Here is a 20,972-nt window from a genome sequence, read left to right as displayed (position 1 = left end):
TCGTTCAAAAGCTGGTAAATGTTATGGAACGTACACACGGTCAAGCAGTTTGACCAACATTGACTCCACCTCTCGTTTATTCAAACATCCATCAAGTTTTATCAACAGCGACACGAACAATCAATTTATTCGACCAACAATATCACACACGAACGACCGAAGCGCCAACTTGAGCACCAACCATCAACAAATATATGGGGGTTTGTGCAACTTCACTACAAATGCTCAAACATGTTCGGCGAACCTTGACTCCACCCCCGACAACTCAAACCAAAATCAAACCGTTTTAATTTTTTCCAACCGAGCCGCCAACTGTCAAAATGTTGTTCGAACAACTTCACACACGTTCAAACAAAGCAGCAACCGAAACGTTTTCTTGAGGGTGGAGTCAATGTTCGTCGAACTGCTTGACTGGTGTGTACGTTGCATTAGGCAAATCTTGAAAAACAGCACTTTTTTGACTATTTGTTTTAAATTTAAAACCCAGATTAATCCACCTAGCGGTGGCGCCATGCCTTTCTCGCGCAAAAGGTAATAAATTTAGCCTTTACGCTTACACCTCGATGATGTACAAGAAAGGCAAAACAGTTACACCGTCTAATGTTATGATAGAAAATTTACACTAGTAGACGACAGATGGCGCTGCCAAAAGTTTCTCGAATTTCCTATGTTCGAATTTTGACTTTCGGACAATTTCATAGTACTATGAAACTGAACGAAGAGCATACTTACGCCTAAATGCGTGCAACACGAGCATCTTTATAGTACGATGAAACTCTTAATGGGAAGCCACGGATAAAATATTCATAGATGCAAGGCATTTTTCATAACACATTATTGTTCTATGTGACTATGTCTCATCACTATTTTAATATTATCTATTTTTTGCAATTTGCAATTATTATGAAATTCAATAGTGATCAACAGCGTTTTAGTATCTGTCGTATGCAACTTGTTGCAAGAAAATCGGTTAAGAGTTTCTATGTGAGAATTTGGCTAATGTTTTTATGGCATTTTGTGCACACACACGCACACACATACACACACACACGGACACACGGACAGACAGACATTTGTTCAGCTCATCGAGCTGAGTCGAATGGTATATAACACTATGGGTCTCCGGGACTTCTATCAAAAGTTCGATTTTGAGTGAAATGATAGCCTTTCGGTACAACTAAGTTGTACGAGAAAGGCAAAAATACTTAGATGCGTCGAAAATATGGGTTCTTTGGAGAAGTTAACCTTAAATATTGTCTATCCGGAACAAAGAAACAACTTCGGAAGTAGTGCGCTGGATTCGGCTAAATATGCGCTAAACAACGCATCAATTAAATTGACAGATAAAACTTCGGAAGAAAGTTCGGTGCTACGCCGACAGTAAAATAAAGAATCGTTTGAGCGAATAAAACATTTTGATGGGAAAGGTCAATTGATCAAATTGAATGTTGTTTCATTTTGTTGAAAGAATTTCTTTCTGACGAATTGTTTGGAACTTACCAATTCGAAGTGAAATAACAAAATCAGCAGTGCCAAACTTCACTAAATTCTGCGGATTTCCAAATCACCTGAAACATATTTCTTTTCAATTTTTTTCTGCGTTCTTGCTTTCGTGAAATATTTACCTAGTTTAGTTTACAACTGAGCAATCCGTTGACTTGTATACCCAAAACAATGCTGTGTGACATTTTTTGTATTGAGCATTTTGTATCAAATCTCGCATTCAAACCGATCAGAGAATGTCATACTTCAAGACAAAATTTTCAAAACGACTTATCTGCTTTTGTAAACAAAGATTAAAACGTCGATTTGACGAATATGATAGCACCTCCATGCAAACCAGCACCGCCAACAGATAGCAGAAACCTTCAGCTACCTATTAATGCTACGTTTTGACAGGGCAAGTGAATTGAACAACTCAGTTGAATTCAATTGACTTGCCAAAAGTTGAACATGTTCAACTTTCTTTTCGTTCAAGTGAATTGAATTAAGGTGTTTACACGTTCAGTTCGCGTTCGATTCAAGCGACTTGCTCAATTCACTTGCCTTGTCTAAACGTAGCAATAGTGTTGGTTTGCGTGGGAGAGCTATCAGATTCGTCAAATCGACGATTGATCCTTTGTTTACAAAAGCAGATAAGTCGTTTTGAAAATTTTGTCTTGACTTGTTAATACAGCTCATTTAGGGTGACCATATGGTATCCTAAAGGAGGACATGTCCTCCTTTTTCGATAAAAATCGGATGTCCTCCTTTTGCGCTGAAATGTCCTCCTTTTTGTACATTTTGAGGAAACAATTAACAATGCTAGACATTTATTTCTGGAGAGTTTTTTCTTGTTATCGCTGAAGAAAATATTACAACAAAGATCCATTCGCAAGTAAAAAATACGGTTGTAAATATACACTTGCGTTTGATTCCTTTCCTACTTGGAACCCTTTCCAAATCAATGTTAATATACCAAACATTAGATGAGTGTATTAGAAGATGTTTTGAAATGTTTTGAAATAATAGTTTGATAATTTCACGAAATTGCGAATAATGGGCCATGAATAAAATGATTCAAATGCTTCTCAAGGTGTGCTGCGAGAAAGCATACATTGAATGATTGAATCTTATTTCGATCACATGGTACGTGTCTTCAAAATAAGTCGAAATAAATCTAAAAATGGTCACCTGTCATAAGTCGAGTTAAATACTATTCCATTTAATTCCACCGCAACGGTCCCATAACAGGTAAAGACATTCCACTAAAAGAGCTTGATAAAATGTGTTGGAGGAAACATGGGACTCAAACTTATAACCCCATTGCAAAGATGGATGCAAAAATATATTCCATAGTCAACGATGTTCTGTAATCAAACATAAAGTTCCAAAATTTATTTATAATACCCCGCAAATCTTCAAAATCGCCATGAAAATCTCCATAGTTGTATACAGCCTGAAAACATTTTTGAATTTCTACGAACAACAATTCTAGACCAACATTTGAAAAGGGCGTAACAGCCAAAATTTATTCTTTCTGATTCTTTGTCCACATATATAGCTATATATGTAGACGAAGAATCAGAAGGAATAAATTTTGGCTGTTACGCCCTTTTCAAATGTTGGTCTAGAAATGAAAGCATCGTGGTCATGGTGTACGCTGTGCATCAGGTGCATTCGCATGCCATGAACTTGTTGGTATTCAAGGAATAATCACCGCTGGTCTCTTGGGTGTCTTAAGTAATATACAATCAGTTGTTTATTGCTCAACGTTGCGATGTATGCGATGGTTAAGTCATTCGGAAAATAATATCTCAGATTTTCTTGCTAAAATTCTGTGCATTGCTGCCAAAAATAAATGCCCAGCATATTGATACACCAAACATTTATGTATATTTTATTCAGATAGGTTGAAGCTTGTTTAATAGAATCTCACTATAAAGATGGTGAGTTCGTTCTTTCTTTTTTTAAAATAAATTTGTATGTCGTATTTCACTTGACGCCCCGAAAAATCAGTAAATTTAATATCAAATACAGGAAATTTTCGGTTTGGTAATTTCTTTCACATGTCCTCCTTTTTCAACCAAATGTCCTCCTTTTTGGCACGATTTGAAGGAATTGTCCTCCTTTGGAAAATTTTCATATGGTCACCCTAAGCTCATTTCATTAAGTCGATTTATTTGGTTCCGATGAATACATTCGTTTGGATCTCGTTGGCTCCTCCTAGAACAAGTGAATCGTGTACAGCAATATAATGTTCACCCACTCAATCTTTCCGATTACATTTAGCTTGATAACGGAAAAGGATACAAATCCAGCTTTCCACGTTCGCCATAATGGCGGCTGCCATAAAGAAATCTGACAGTAACTGCTTCCGACGCTGACCTGCTTCCGATGCTTGTTGTAGCTAAGTAACCATTTCACATTGTTTATTAATTCCCTAAAAAATTGTCACGAAACGTAAAAATCTGGAAAAATTCGTAACAAGCATTTCTTAATTAAAAACTATTTTCAGATATGATCAAAACATTCATTATTTCTGTATTTCAGCTAGACGTAATTCTCCACTGCACAATTTGACTGGAATGTCCTATCTGCACAAAGAAAACTAATACGCAATGGTACTAACGTCTCAGGTACTAATGGTACAGCACAGTGTGGTGATTTATATTAGTTTCAGTAGTCGGATAAGAATATGGCTGAGGTACTCCGGTTTAAGTAACACGGACATATGCACCCAGCAGTATATTTTCAGCTATATTTTACAACATGGATCTACGCTGATCTGCGTTTACGAGAGGTAATAAATGCAAGTTGCTTTCTCCGAAAATCAGACTCGGAAAGCGGATCTCAACATGCGCTATGGAGGGGCAGAACGTGCGGCACAGTTATCTGCATCAATTCCTTGGTATTATGTACTCCACGGGTGCTGTAAGCTAAGCTTAGCATTGATGACTTTTCATAAGCACAAAAATGGTGACCATAAGTTAGCAGAGAAACGCTATGCATAGGTGACAAATATGACTAACCAGGCATTTTATAAAAATCTTTATTTAAAAAAAATAAGATGTAAAGTAAAACACCTACGAATTGTTAAATCGATTGCAAATTTATTTCTCTTACACGAATACTTTTCATGCTTATGCGATGTGCGCTAGAATGTATCACTAATCTGTAAAACATTATTTAATTTGGTGTACTTGAAAAACCTCTTTTAGGAGTCTTTTAACCAAGAATCATATCGTATGGGTTACAAGCACAATGTACAGCGGGGTGCATATCTCCGTGTTATTCAAACCGAAACACTTATACTACTGAAACTAATTTTAACCACAGTGTTTTTCCTTTAGTATCGTTGCGATTTTCTTATGCAGAGCAGATAGATTTGAAAATTGTGTTTCATTCATCTTATATTGAAGCTTAACATTGCTTGTTTCAGCCAGACAGCGCAAAGTTATCAGGGAAAATTACGTCGACCTATAATAAAGAAAGATTAAATTATTATTGATATAATAAACAGCCTCTTATTCAAAAATGCTTGTTACGAAATTGTTCTTCCAGATTTTTTCTTTTCGTTACCATTTTCGTAAGAATAAATAAACAATGTGGAATGGTTGCTAGGCTACTACTACAAGCGTCGCATGCAGTTCAGCGTCGGAAGCAGTTACTGTCAGAATTCTTTATGGCAGCCGCCATTATGGCTAACGTGGAAAGCTGGATATGAATGGTGCTTATTCCACTCGTATCACTCAATGCTATCCCTGTTACCCTTTCACTTGTCACATCCGCATAGCATGAAACGTGGATTATGATTGCCTTTGGTTGCTTCGTTCTTCTTCTGGTAAATAGTCCAGATGGTTAGCACGTCGGTCTAGATGTGCTAAGTGTGGAGGGTCCGGGTTCAATTCCCGTCTTTGACCGATTTTTTTTTTATGGTTGCTGAGGTTGTCGAAGTGTACAGCATTTCACTCCTCGATGGGGGAGTGTAAAATTAGATTCAATGTAGACACTAACACATAACCAGTTCTTATTTTCTCGTGACCGGAGACCTAATGCAAGGGCCTGCCGTTTACAACTGTACGCGAAACTAATGCGAGATTGCAATGAAATGTTGCAATCTCTGGTTGGGTTATAATAAATATATTTGCTACAAAAGTTTATTTTATCAGAAGGAGGACATTTTTTTGGATGAAAGAAGGTAGGGAGGACAATGCATAAGAAAGAAGGACATGTCCTTCAAAAGGTCTGTCAAACGTAAACCTAAACCACCCTAAACTGTTCTCTAGGAAGTTAGATCCTTATCTTCAATCACTGAATACAAAATGTTTTTTTTGCCCTGATCGTCAGTAAGCAAAGGAAATAAGGTTACCGACGTTTGGGATGGAATGGAAAGTGAAAAAATACACTACACAAGAATTTATGGAAGCTTCTTTCACCTTCTTTAATTCATATATGAGCGATTTCCAAACTTCACCGAGATCTCAGCATTTTTCGTTTATTATCCCAAGTTGGGCACCGCCGAGTCTCAACAAACTTGTTTTTTTTTGCTGAGAATTCAGTAAAAGTGACGTTTCTGTTGCTGGAGGTTCGGAAACTATTTTGCTGATAATCAGCAAAAAACGGTTTTTTTTGCCGAAGTTGAGGTTTATGAAGTATGAAGTGCGTCTATTCTCCATTTTGCACGATCCTATTGATTACATTTTAATCCACTACTGTTACTAATTTTGTATCTTAGTATCTCATAGAAATGAGAAACACGCCAATTGGGTCCTAAAATGAAGAATCGATATTCGATTTTCTTTCAGGGAACGATGAAGCTAATCATCCTGAACGCTTCAGATTGTTCCTACTCACAAGTCGAAAGGAACATTGTTTAATTTTAAATTTAAAAATAGATGGAAAATGCTTCCTTGACATTTTCGGTCTTGTTTGACGTACAGTTTTGTAAAATCATTAGTGATTCAGTTTCATTCCAAATTTTCAACCGCTATTCTAGTTTTAATGTGTAGCAAAATAGAATAAACTAGCTGGTTTCCCCAGCATCAGCAGTGCTCCATTCCGGTTTTATCAAATTTTCAATTAAATGAAATCGCAACATAATGCCAAGAAAAGAGCCGTAATTGCAAAGTGGATTGACCCGTAGATAAAATAACGCGTTCATACACCAGAACAATTGAAAAATATTTGAATCTAGTAATTCATTCATGGTTCAAATCTGCAGAAAATAGAACTGAGCATTCTACCAGCTTTAATTTTATGACAGTTGACTGGTAAATGAAACTAGAACAACTGCTGGGAAAATTAATGTTTCAGATTCATATTCAAACAGACAGCCCCGAACATTTTGAATCACTGCTGATTTTACTCTAATGGTTCATTCGTTCTGAAATATTGCCTTTTCAGCAACATAAGTTGGTCAGCCCAAAACATATCTTAAAATGTCTTAAAGAAAAAAAATATCATTTTTATCGCATAGTAAATTATCAGAATTTATATAACATCAGTTCATGTATTCTTGACCGATGCACTATCGTTTGCAACCATAAACGAGGTAGGTTGATTTTTTATTTCTTTGTTTTAGATAGAATGAAAACTTGAGCTGAAGAACCTTTGGTGTATTTTGACAATAAGGATTTTTTTTCAGTATTCTGTTTTGTTTCCTATATTTTCCTGCTCAGAAAATGCTGAGGTCCACCGTCTGACCGGTATTAGAACACTACACTTTCGTGAGTGTAAGGAAAGGTTTAGTGTTCGTTGCTTACCTTCGGACCAGGCAGCCATTAAGGTGCTTATAACAAATTAGGATATCAAATTGTAGTGTAAATATGTAAATAGGTTATCAAATTTAGTCCTAAGTCATTTTAAACAAATGAAGTCTTGACTTGGCTACAATGTACGATTTTCATCTTAAACTTAAAATAGAAAAAAAAAATCAAAAAATATTCATTTCAAAAACGAAGGGCCATGTGGCCAATCACTTAGTCCGTATAATTATAGCCGATTCTTTTTTTTTTACAAAATTTGAAATTCCGTGTTAAAAAAGTTTTATGGTTTCTCGACGAATCATGCAAAATGGAGCAACTTTGCAAAAAAATTGTATGGGATTTTTTTTTACACGGCCGTGTAAAAAAAATCCGTGTAAAAACAAAATCGGGTGTACTGTGTTTGTGTTTGTACTAAAATTGAAGATCGAATAGGCACGATATATTATCTTTCCTTGGAACTTTGCACTAATTACTTAGGAATAGAAGCTTAGAATTTTGCTACGCTCAATGAGAAGGAGGTATTTCTTATTAAATTTGCATTCGTTCAATGAAATTATAAAAATGGGAATCGATCGATATTGCTGGCAGATTTTCACGCTCCGGAAATCCCTTTAAAAATGGCAATAAAGAGTGTCCAACATAAAACTGCATAACGAAAAAAACGCTGTAGAAAATTACCCATTGGGTATTTTCTGTTCGAAATTTGTTTAAAAACAGTATATTGTTTACCCTGTATTTTTATCGCTGTTAGTTTTTTGAAAATTGGAAAAAATGGCGTCACCCGAGAAGCAACGTTGAAAACAACTCGGAATCGTGCAGTCAACGGTAAATCGTGTGATTAAACGTTACGACGAAACTCTGAGCATCGAACGGAAAGAGAAATGCGATCGGAATGGATGTTCTATTAGTGTTCAGGATCACAAGCGTGTCGTGAAAGCGTTTAAGTGGAATTCCAATGCTTCGGTCAGAGATGTGGTCAAAAACTTGGATCTATCAAAGTTTTTTGTTCAGAAAGCCAGAAAGGATCGGGAGGGACTGCATACGAACAAAGCGCAGAAGGCTCCAAACCGTGACGAACGGCAAAATACGATGGGAAAACACAGTCCCGGGAACTGGGGTCCTATTGCGCATCTCCTTTCGAAAGCTCTTTCATATGAGAGTTTGCATGGTTTGCTCGTTTCGAGTAGGGATCCTACATTCAGAGATATGCGAAAGCGGCCATCTTGAGCCAATCGAGCATTGATAGCTGTCAGAATCTGAGCCAAATGAACATCGTTATTATTGCGGATTGAAAGGTATTGTGATTGTAATGAAAAAGATTTTACGAAAAGTTTTGTCGAATGAACAATTTGTTTTACATTGGAAAGTTGAAGTAGTCTAGTTTATGAATGGTACTTTGTTCATTTGTATTGCACTTTTATTTTAGTGATAATGCTCTGTTGGACGTTAGATAACGAAATCTGAAAATGCCATTATACGCAAAATCATGTTCGAGCTCCAACATTTTGCCCCACGGCAAGTGCTGGCAGCAATTGTTTACAAAAGTACCAGCGTTGCTAAATCGTCTGGAAAAGTATTCGCACATCTCTTAATATAGGATCCCTAGTTTCGAGTCGAGATGCGCAATAACAGCCCTGTACAACCAAAGTGAAACTTATGCCAAGGCGACTTCGGGCGGCCACTGTTCTTCAGCGTCCAGCACAAGTTTGATATTCCGGAGGAAGTAAGGAAACAGTAACTTTTCAAGTTTACCAAGAAATACATGATTTGGCAAACAATCTGCGCATATGGCAAACAAAGTGCACCGGGACTGTAAACGGAGAGATCTACATCAAGGAGAAATGTCTACAGAGACATCTGCTTCTTCTATTGAAGCAACACGGCAGCCCTACGATTCTTTGGCCGGATCTAGCTTCGTGCCACTATTCAAATGTTGTCCTGGAGTGATACGAACGAAATACGATAACATGATGATAACAAATTGTTGATATTGTTTGTTATTGATAACAAAACTATCTGTTGAAACAAAGTGATTACATGGAATTAAATAGAATAGTGAAGCCTTTTAACTCTTTAACATTTCCTCTAAGACGCTCAATAATAATTAATCAATTTGATTGAAGGTTTTATGATTTTTTTACGTTTTCATTGCACCGTTTAAGTTACGGATTTCGAACGTTTTTTTTAATTATGTTTTTTGAAGATGATTAGATCTCTAACTTTGGATTATTCATTCATTGATATTACCACATCTTCCAAATAGTTTCAACAGCCAAATTAAAATCTAATACTCACCTGAATGACGGTTTTCCGCGGCCCATGTCCGGCATGGTGCAACTGCTGCGACAGTTGACTCTGCTGCTGTTGGGCAACGGCCGCCGCCGCTGCCGCTTGCTGTTGGCTGAGGATCGGTTGAAGCGGCAAGGGCAACTGCAGTGGCAACTTTGGTGCCAGCTTGTCCGGCTGCGATAGCGGATTGGTATTGTTGGCCCGCACCAGATCGAGGGCTAGCAGAGCCTTCGGACCTCCGGGGGTAAAGTATACCGTTTGTTGCGGATGGGAGTGTTGCTGCTGTTGCAGTTGAATGGCGGCGGGTTGCTGGTTCGGAACCTGCAACTGCTGGGAGATGGGCTGCGTGAAGGATTGCGACTGCTGGAGGTTCTTGTTTTTATCCACCATGGGATGGATGGTGTCCGTTAACGGAGTGCGGAACGTGGCCGACCCCAGGTTGGCCGACTTGTTCTTCTGGTTGTCCAGCTTTTTCTTGCCATGAGAGGCTGCCAGTCGCTTCCACGAGAGGGCGTTGATGAACAGGGAATGCTTCTTGAGATTCTTTTCGAGAGCATTCTTCTCCGAGAGTATGCGAGCACTGTCGGTATTACTAGAATTATTATTGTTGTTGCGTTCCTGTATGCTGTTACTATTGTTGTTGCTGTTAATGTTGTTGTTGATGCTGTTGATGTTGGCGTTTCCATTAATGTTGGATGGGTGATTCTGCTGGAGAAGCATCAGTGTTCCAGCATTATTTGTATTGTTGTTCTTGCCGTCGTCCTTGGTACCGATGTTGAGATTATTGTTGTTAATACTACTATTGTTCGGAACCGCTTGTATCAGATTAGGCGGTTTGGTGTTCTCTCGGTTTTTGACGTTGTTCAACTGCTCGTACGAGTAGTTATTGAGAGGAAAGTCTGCCGAATTGGACGACGATAGCGTTCCAGCGCTGTGATGATGCGTCGAATAAATGGGTCGACGCTCCCGGGGACTGAAACTTAGTACGGTACCCATCTTTGCCAACCTCAACTCTGCAACCAAAAGCACTGCCGAGGATGAGGGAATTTTGCGATGAATAATTTATCACACCACGTCGAACAAAAATGCAATCAACACGATACACGTTTCCCCAGAGGATTGCTCTCCTATATTCCTTTCCCACTGAATTTTATGTAACTATACGAAAAATCGACAACTTTTTTCACGCTGCATACGTACGTATCCTTTTTCGTGCGCACTTGCTCTTACTATCTACCTCCTGTTTAATGTATTTGTCACATTGACTTCTTCTCACCACCCTCAATTTTCATCTATGCCACAACGCGATCCCTTTCGGGAGCAAATTTCCTCAATAATTGAAACATCCGCCAGCTTCTTCGGCTATTCACTTTTCACTTACAACACTAGAAGTTTGATGTCCTCTAAGGATGAGAGGCGGAAAACTAAAAAAGAAAATGTTAGTGTCTTACTTCCTTCCGCCCGATGCCAACAGTTTTTCCCGCGAGTAATAGAAATCCCAAAGCTATCAAGATTTCTGGACAGCGAACGACCAGAAACAGGGACACAATGGGTGGTGGGCTGCAAATTGCTGAACACAATTTTCCTCCAAGCAACTAAACACGCACACACTGCTACTGTAATCCTAGTTTTCCACAACAAGACTCAATGAGATAAGGAACATACACTCACACAACCATCGCCGATTGGGATCGAGGTGCTGCTATTGGAGCACGCACTTTCCGATTTTCTTTTCAACTTTGTCCCCAGAAGTGCCCTCGATTCGTGGTATGAATGGATGCCTATTATTCGAAAATTTTCAAACCCAAACGCTTGGCTCTTCGAATCAATTTATCCTCAGGGTCATTCCACAGTATGAATCATCCACTTGGCTGCTGCTTCTGCTATTTTGAATGAGCCTAAATTGTTATTATTCTTCTGGGGTGGACGATTTTTCACTGCACTGTCAAAGATTTTCCATTTGCTGAAGGATATAGAAGTCCGATTTTTGTTCCATAAATAGACAATCCTCCAATCACAATTCCACACTATTTACGCGAAAAGCGATCGCTCTAAGATACAGTTTCGATTTGCACGGCGAAACCACTTCGAAAAAGGGCTCAAAAGCCACAAAACTTTATGATGTTATATCAAAACGCAAATATGGAGGACCACGGAGTCGCCCGCACACTGGTTCTGATATAAATGACGATTCGGAAAAGTCGAACCTGGGTTCAGCACAGCTTGCGCCCGACCTACGGAATCAAACGCACCACTACTGTTACAGGACTTTCCATTCCTCAAGAAAGGACCAACAAGCCGCCAGTGCGTCTTTCGCTCCTCTTTCCCTGGAACGGTATCGATTCCTTGTGCGACGGCGCATAATCTGCCATCCAACCCCATACATAGAACGGCACGCTACCAACATGGCAACCATATTGCAAATATCCCTCGCCCAGGATGGCACGAAACCAACCATAACGACGGAAACAAACCACCCACTCCCAGCCAAAATAACCATGCTTGCAAAGCATACGGATAACATGCCGCGTTGCCTAGCCCACTGTGCGAGCAGGTGGAAAGCGTGCGGAAAGCAGCGATGATGTTTATGCTGATGCAGGCGATACAACCCCATTCGCCACCCACTCCGAAGATATCGCAGCGCTCAGCTACGCGGCTCGCTTGAAGGGTGGTTTGAGCAACTGAGAGTGGGAGAGTGTTCGTCGCTTGTTATTCTGGATTGCTTGCACACCAAACATTTCTTACTCGACTTTTTGTTCAGGACTTATCCTATCGTCGAGCTTTGTTCAAAAATACAACACCAGCGAATTATTTGATTTTGATTTTTATGCCGGCTTCGAAATTAAATTGCGAATGTTTGATTGCTAATTTTACATTGATGAATTATAGACTTATGGGATACCGTGATCCATTGGGGGTAACATTGATGAGTATAACCATTTTCGAGAAATAAATAAATTATTATTTTCTGTTATTACAAGTACTTATTGGTTAGGTATCTTATTCTTGACTAAATTTGCTGCTGAATTATATGACCTTCGGATGAATTTGCATTTATTTTCGCCAAAATTTGAAAAATAAAATCAACATAAATTTTTGAACTCACAGCAATTGGCCGCACTCAAAACAAATAGGGGAACGGTTTGCCACTTCATCTCATAGCTCCTATTTCCATCCCATCAAAAACAAAGCAATGGAAAGGAATTTGGTTTGTTTATTATTTTTGTGATTTTTTTTAGCAGTGAGCACGCATGTTGACATAAAGAAGCGACGAATTAGGTGCCGTATTACTTTGTTTTGCGATGAGATGGATATATGTACAGTGAGATGGAGATCGGAACATTTCCCTATAATAACAAAAAAATGAAGCTCCTACCTATAATAATTATTGTGTGATAGGTTATATTATTTTCTTTGTTGATCCATATTTCTTGTTTCAAAGTTTTTGATTTCTATTGTTGAAAACCCATATAATTCCACTAGCGGTGATGATGCCTTTTTCGAAACAATCGATGCACAGCGCCTCTGCTTAAGGGATTCCAACTATGGTTTTATGGTTCGTATGATTCAGTTCATCAGGGAGCATCTTCCGGATGGCCATAGATTAGTGGTACACGGAACAATAAGACAAAGACAAGAAAAAGACTGAGAAAGAAAAGTCTATAGAGATGTGCATTTAATGAGGACAATTAATTGGACATAAGCCTCACCTCTGTCTGCACCTCTGAACCACGCTCGCGCAGAAACTTTAGGAACTATGGAAAATAGCCACCGTCCAAGTTCATTGTGTGACCAATTCATTTGCCAATTTTGAAGTGTCTATCCATAAACTTCACCTTCCTGTGCGTCCACCTTGCTAGCGTGTCCGTCTTCTCATTGCCATAGATAAGGCAATGGGATAGGACCAATACAAAGGTAATCTTGAATGTTCTTTCGACCAAATCACGCATCTGCTCTCTTATGTTTTTAAGAAAGTAAGGGTCTGTTCACAAATTACGTAACGCTTTTGGGGGGAGGGGAGAGATTCACCTTGCGTTATAATTTATTACACTAAACGGTGGGGGTTGGGGTTGGTTACTACCATGACGCGAAACAAAAATATTTTAAAGGTTTTTTTAATCACTGACTGAAGTATTTGCTAATATGTCTTAATCAAGACGATGAATACGTATCCTTTCCTCGTCACTACCATACTACGCATAATTGTCCCATGCTAGGTTTTGTAGTTTTTACTTTTTATCAGTGCAGGCTATTTTGATGTATTTTTTGGGAATCCTACACGACTACAAGTTCGAATAATTGTTGCTAAATTTAGAGGCATTTTTGTCGCGATGAATATTCACGATTTCTAAAGATTAAATTACAGTCAAACCTCCATGACTCGATATTGAAGGGACCATCGACTCATGGAAATATTGAGGAGTGGAATAGAAAATCATTGGAAAGCTGTTTGAAGGGACCATCACAGTAACCCAGAAATATGTTTTTAGTATGGCATAATTTGCTTCCATGAGTCGATATCGAGTATTAGAACATCGACTCATGGAGGTTTGACTGTATTTATGGAACGACGTATTTTATTTTATGATTAGATTTTTCAAAACAAGCCAAAGTTAATAGAAGCAACTTAGAGAGTTTTCATTCTTAGCAATTGCATTTTAGCGCAACCACTTCAACCACATAAACAGTCCAATTTAAAAATGATTTGTCTATAGTTTTGGTGTAAGTCATTATGTACCGAAATCAACCACATAGCGGGACAGTTAGCGTCAAAACACCAAGCGAATATTGCATTTTGGTTTTAACTAGCTTTTTACTATTTTGGTTTTTACCAGCTGCATTCTTTTTTTTTTGTCTTTATTAAGGAGACTTTCAGCCCTAAGCTGGCTCGTCTCCGGAGCTGCATTCTTGATATCCTTGGTTTTAATCATGTGCGTTCCTATTCTAACAGTGTTCAATAAATATCAAAACCCACATGCTTCAGAGAAAGAAAATTTCTGCGGTAAGCCCCTCAATCGACAGATTTCAAGTATGCCTTCCATGTCCATGCTTGATAAGACCCGAAAAACTTGTTTCAATAGGCATGAAACTGTTTTCAATGAAAAACATTGAGATCAAGGGAACCTATAAATATGGGTACCGCATAATTCTTGCATCATTCCATTACCACGTTCTGATTGGTGCAGACACCAGCGAATGAGCAGCCGCTAGGTCTGCCGAGAAGCCATAAAATAGCGCAACGCGATTTTTTCCTTTCATTCTGACCGGGACAAGCGAAGCAATCGCATCATCGATTGAACAGCACTCACACCTTTTAGCAGGGAATGAAGTCTGCACCGACTGCTTTTTCGGCTCGACACCATCGAATCGACCATCATCAGCCGAAACCTAGCCAGTACATCAGCAGTCCACCCTACAGACCCGACAAAGCAGCAATGCTGAGCAGATACCGGCAGCAGGAGCAGAGTCGAGCCGAGATCGGCCGGCATCGGTGCTGAGCCGAGACAGGCTGAAGCAAAGCCACGTGATGCAGCATGTATGTCCAAAAAACAAACGGTTCTTCAGAGAGCCAATAATAGAGATCAATATCAATGATTTCAATACCCTTCGGGATAGAAATTGTACTTGGGTGCCAAATCCAATATTCTAGTGATAAAATTTTATGCGTGATTTTCATAAATAGCGTCAAAACTAACAGTGGATAATTTTTCTGATTTAACCGCGAAGTGGACGAAGGACTTCGCTTGACCATGCCTTTAAAGATTCATAAGATGTCCAAATCTCTCATATAATCTTAGGGGTCGTACACATATTACGTAAGCATTTTTTCTGGGCTTTTCGACTCCCCCTCCCCCCATGTAAGATTTTTTTCATGTAAATGATTTTTAATTTATATGGTGCGTAAGAAAACGACAGACCCTCCCCCCATAAGTGCTTACGTAATATGTGTACGGCCCTTATTTGGATAAAAAAAAACACCGATAACAGCTCATACATTAATAAACTGTCAATCGATTTTTCATCAAATGTTGGATTTTTTGGCATTGATAAAAAAATATGTAGATAAACATTGTTTGATACTGACCGCACACAAAGCGAACGTGACTGAATGATCGTCCCATGTTACCAATTCTAAATCTTATCACCCGAAATCCCATGTCCGGGTGTTTCCTTCCTTGTACTACTAACAATGTTGTCTCAGAAAAGAACACGTACTTCCCACCTGAACTGCAATTCTAAGCTCGCTTGCCCGGCTTATTGGCCTGTATCTAGCGAAAAGTCCCGTTAAGAAATAGACGCCAGCAGCGAGCAACAAGCGTAAAAAAGAAGAAGCCCTTCTCGAACGCGTTGATGATGATGACGCTTTGGCTGACAAAGAAGCGGGATACAAGACACTAGCTGATTGGTCCACCAATTGAGAAGCAGAGAAGATTCAAAATAAGGTATAAAAGAAAAGTGCATTCGCTCGCAGAGCATTTACCGCCTGAGTTAATATCCCTCAAAAACAAACCATCATCGCAGAGCATTCAGTCTTTTTTATACCATCACTAGAAATTCGCGGTTATTTGAAAAGATCGTTTTCTTACTTTTTGCACTTAGCCGAAGCAAACAGCCTTTTTCAAGGCTCTAAGAGTTAAAAATAATGTTCTCCTTCAGTCGCTATCGCACGGATTAGAAGGCTCTTCAGTGGAAGGGCTGAGATACAGTCTACATCCCCTGCTGAGCCAACTTGTGGTTTATTTCAGGCAGTCCTTCAGTGGGAAGGTTGCCACTGTCGAGGCTAATATTTCGTGACCGGACAGATACTTCCTGAATTTTTTGATAATTCTTGTTCGAGGTAGATTTGATTTCTGTGTCGGTTTGATGAGAAGATTTTGCCAAGGAATGGTATGCAACGCCGATTATTTATCCAAAATAGTTGATGTGAGAAATTTGGACATATTATGTATCTTAAAGGCATGGTCAAGTCAACCCAAGCAACCAGAAGTTCAGATTTTACTTAAATTTACTCTTAACCGAACTAATTGGTTCATTATGGTTCACATCAAGTTCCAAGCATCCTTAACGGAACTTTAAAGTTCACTTAAAGTTCCGGTACATACAAAAAATTACTTAAAATGAGAGCTGATTAAGCCAAAATAGCCCTTCTTATCCGAACTTCTGGTTGCTTGGGAAGTCCTACGTCCACTTAGCGGTTATGTCACAGACATTACCCACTGTTCGTTTTTTCTCTGGAGAATTTCTCGGAGAAAAATATTTGTAACAACATCCGAAAGAATCCGGAGAGTTTTCAAATTAAACCACAAAAAAATTATAGGGCATTTCCAATAATAAAAATCCCGGGAGAATCTGTAAGAAATCCTAAAACTATTCTGGGAGAATTGCTAAAGATTCTTAAAAAAACACAAAGATTGCTGGGGAGCTCCCGGAGGGATCCAAGATGAATTTCCAAAACAAATTATTTAAAAAAAAAAAACGACCGGAGGGATAAATTTTCGGGAGCTTTGCTGAAGGAACTACTTGAAGAACATACTGAACAATTACTAAAAGAACCTTCTGAGGCATTCCTGGAAGACCTTCCCTTGGAATAACTAGGAACGGTTCGCCACTTCATCTCATAGCTCCTATTTCCATCCCATCAAAAACAAAGAAATGGAAAGGTATTTGGTTTGTTTATTATTTTTGTGATTTTTTTCAGCAATGAGCACGCATGTTGACAAAAAGAAGCGACGAATTTGGTGCCGTATTTCTTTGTTTAGCGATGTGATGGATATATGTACAGTGAGATTGAGATCGGAACAGTTCCCTATAATAACAAAATAAAACAGTGGAATTTTCTTTCGCGGAAAATCCATGAATATTTCGGGCTCTAGCGGGCGCCGGTGCGCATCGTTCCTCATTATAGCTGATCCATTACTGTAATTATTTCTTCGCGGAGTTGAACTGGGGCACTATGTAGTTTAAAAAAAAAGAATATTTCCATTGTTTTTTAGTTTACGTCGAAATTATTCTGAAAAAGAAAAACAGATTTTCTGCAATTTTTTATCAATACCAAAGTGACGTTTCAGAAAATAGCAACCCTGTATGGAAATTTAGCAACCCAGTATGGAGCGCTAAATTTGGAAACTCACGGCTAATTTTGAGTTGCGTTCTTATTTTACATTCCCGTTTAGATACCTCCGGTGTAAAAGTAGGTCCCTATTAGGGGCCCGGAAATAGCGATAGGGACCCAGATGGGGACTCCCGTGGAGGTGCTCTTATATGAGGGAGGAAGGGGGCGAAAAGTGTTATATTTTGTTACGAGGGGGAGGGAGGGGGTCAAAAACTCGAAAAACTTCCGGCTCCGAATCTGGAGTTGACCAACTACCATGAGAGCTGTTTAAACATGGTGGTGAGGCACTGGCTAGAGCGCTTCATTGGGTAATTACCAAGGTTTGGGAGGATGAGGTTCTACCGCAGGAGTGGTGGAAGGTGGAAGGTGGAAGGTGTCGTGTGTCCCATCTACAAAAAGGGCGATAAGCTGGATTGTAGCAACTACCGCGCAATCACATTGCTGAACGGCGCCTACAAGGTACTCTCTTAAATTTTATGCCGCCGACTAACACCAATTGCAAGAGAGTTCGTGCAGGGCGGGATTTATGGGTGAACGCTCTACCACAGACCAGGTGTTCGGCATACGTCAGGTATTGCAGAAATGCCGTGAATACAACGTGCCCACACATTATCTATTTATTGACTTCAAAGCCGCATATGATACAATCGATCGGGACCAGCTATGGCAGCTAATGCACGAAAACGGATTTCCGGATAAACTGATACGGTTGATCAAGGCGACGATGGATCGGGTGATGTGCGTAGTTCGAGTTTCAGGGGCATTCTCGAGTCCCTTCGAAACGCGTAGAGGGTTACGGCAAGGTGATGGTCTTTCGTGTCTGCTATTCAACATCGCTTTGGAGGGAGTAATACGAAGGGCAGGGATTGACACGAGTGGTACGATTTTCACGAAGTCCGTCCAGTTATTTGGTTTCGCTGACGACATTGATATCATGGCACGTAAAACTTTGAGAGGATGGAGAAAGCCTACATCAGACTGAAAAGCGAAGCTAAACGGATTGGACTAGTCATCAACACGTCGAAGACGAAGTACATGATAGGAAGAGGCTCAAGAGAGGTCAATGTAAGCCACCCACCACGAGTTTCTATCGGTGGTGACGAAATCGAGTTGGTTGAAGAATTCGTGTACTTGGGCTCACTGGTGACCGCCGATAACGATACCAGCAGAGAAATTCGGAGGCGCATACACTGAGGATACTGATCCTAAGATTTTCATACGACAAAGCTTATGAGAATGTTTCATAAGAATTGAACTATGAAAATCTTAAGATCATATTTCGATCAAATCTATCTTTTTATTGGATATCCAACAAGACGATTCCTCGAAGCGTCGGTGGACGTGTGGTGTGATGTCCTAATGTGTGTCCTAATGAGGCGTGTGTCCTAATCACGACGTCCGTGGTTCGAAACCAGGTTACACTTTTTTTTAAAGAACTTGAAATTTTTCATAAGATTGTCGTATGAAATGCATTCCATTAGTGAATCGTATGAAAATCAATACATTTTCTTGTGGCGAAATTTCAAAAGAGAATCGTATGATAGTATTACGACCAGTATCCTCAGTGTAGTGGCTGGAAATCGTACGTACTTTGGACTCCGCAAGACGCCCCGATCGAATAGAGTTCTCCGCCGTACCAAACTGACTATCTACAAAACACTTATAAGACCGGTAGTTCTCTACGGACACGAGACCTGGACGATGCTCGTGGAGGACCAACGCGCACTGGCAGTTTTTGAAAGGAAAGTGTTGCGTACCATCTATGATGGGGTGCAGATGGCGGACGGTACGTGGAGGAGGCGAATGAACCACGAGTTGCATCAGCTGTTGGGAGAACCATCCATCGTTCACACCGCGAAAATCGGAAGACTGCGGTGGGCCGGGCACGTAGTCAGAATGTCGGACAGTAATCCGGTGAAAATGGTTCTCGACAACGATCCGACGGGAACAAGAAGGCGAGGTGCACAGCGGGCAAGGTGGATCGATCAGGTGGAGGACGATTTGCGGACCCTCCGCAGACTGCGTGGTTGGCGAAGTGCAGCCACGGACCGAGCTGAATGGAGAAGTCTTTTATGTGCAGCACAGGCCACTCCGGCCTTAGTCTGATAATAAAAATAGTATATGAACACCAGCAATCTACGCCGTACAGACCCTCCCAGGCCACCGCTACTAGCGGTTACCCTTTTTCACTACAATAATACCAAATAGTTGGTTACGGTCTCCCGTTACCTACCCCAAAATCTCAAAATACTGTAAAAAACCCAACCTAATTCACCGAAAAGTGATACTGCCTTTCTCGCATTTAGCCAAGATACCAACCTTATATGGTTCAATCAAGGGTTCAATAAACAATTTTCTTAATAATTTTTGAACGCAACAGCCGATCGTCACAAAATTCAAATTTACAAGCCCTTACCACCTTTCGAATGCAACTTGTTGCGAGAAAATCGGTTAAGGATTACTATATGAAAAGTTGTCTAATGTTTTACTTAGCTTTTGTGCACACACATACACACACATACATACAAACGGACAGACAGACATGTTCGTCGAGCTGAGTCGATTGGTATATAACACTAAGGGTCTCCGAGGCTTCTATAAAAAGTTCGTTTTTGGAGTGAAATGATAGTCTTTTGGATACAACTTTGTTGTACGAGAAAAGCAAAAAGATATTTTCAGCCAAGTGTTCACAAAATGCTGTACCACACTGTGCACAAACACTTACGGACCGCACTGCAATTTATTCCTGATGTCACTCGTTGATTTTGAATTTCTAATAATTTTCGGATTTATCAAAACTATTCGCCTATCCATTTTATTCCGAAAAAACTCCCTATAGGCGTACCGCAACCAATTAATTGAAAAGTTTAATAAAATCGACCGTACGGCTGGACAACGCCGGCTTGTTTTATCGGTAGCTAGAAGCACTCGGAGCACTAAAAACCGTTTTGACCGTTTTCAGCCGTTTTACCACAAATTTTCTCCGACTTTTCACTATTTGTGTCTTTTTCACTCGGGTGTTCACTAGTGAGTATAGGTGAGTATAATATTTGATCGTGAAAATCACCAGAAAACTCGAAAGAACCTAATTTATTCATGAGCGTGTGCGTCATGCGGCGAAAACTGATAACTGTTTTCAAAGGTGGGTAAGCCGCATATAAAAACAAATGACCGTGAGGGACCGAAAACCGTACAGCACCGAAATCCGTCCACCTCAGGAGAAATCAAAAAAATTGAAGGAGGTTTAATGTAATTAATATAAATAATTTATGTTAAATTATTTATATACTTGACAGTAAGCGCTTTGGCCATTAATTCAGAGT

The 20,972-nt window shown here is 39.7% G+C and overlaps 1 protein-coding gene across 2 annotated transcripts in view; it reads right to left on the bottom strand.

The window, feature by feature from the left end:
* The window catches only part of LOC134212879 (cyclin-dependent kinase 5 activator 1), a 119,943-nt gene extending 99,195 nt beyond the window's left edge, over window positions 1–20,748 (bottom strand). The window contains exons 1-2 of one of the 2 annotated variants that reach the window (XM_062691148.1): window positions 20,717–20,748; window positions 9,543–10,960 (exon numbers count right to left, since the gene is read on the bottom strand). In XM_062691148.1, the coding sequence (XP_062547132.1) occupies window positions 9,543–10,532 (990 nt within the window). In that variant the 5' untranslated portion in view covers window positions 10,533–10,960; window positions 20,717–20,748. Of the gene's footprint in view, window positions 1–9,542; window positions 10,961–20,374; window positions 20,490–20,716 lie in introns of those variants that run through there. The other variant, XM_062691147.1, reaches the window with a different exon arrangement.
* Between the last annotated feature and the right edge of the window lie 224 nt (window positions 20,749–20,972).

The sequence above is a fragment of the Armigeres subalbatus genome, chromosome 2 (genome assembly GCF_024139115.2).
Source record: "Armigeres subalbatus isolate Guangzhou_Male chromosome 2, GZ_Asu_2, whole genome shotgun sequence".
NCBI lineage: Eukaryota > Metazoa > Arthropoda > Insecta > Diptera > Culicidae > Armigeres > Armigeres subalbatus.
The sequence above is the reverse complement of the archived record's forward strand: the minus strand, read 5'-3'. Positions and strand labels throughout refer to the sequence as shown.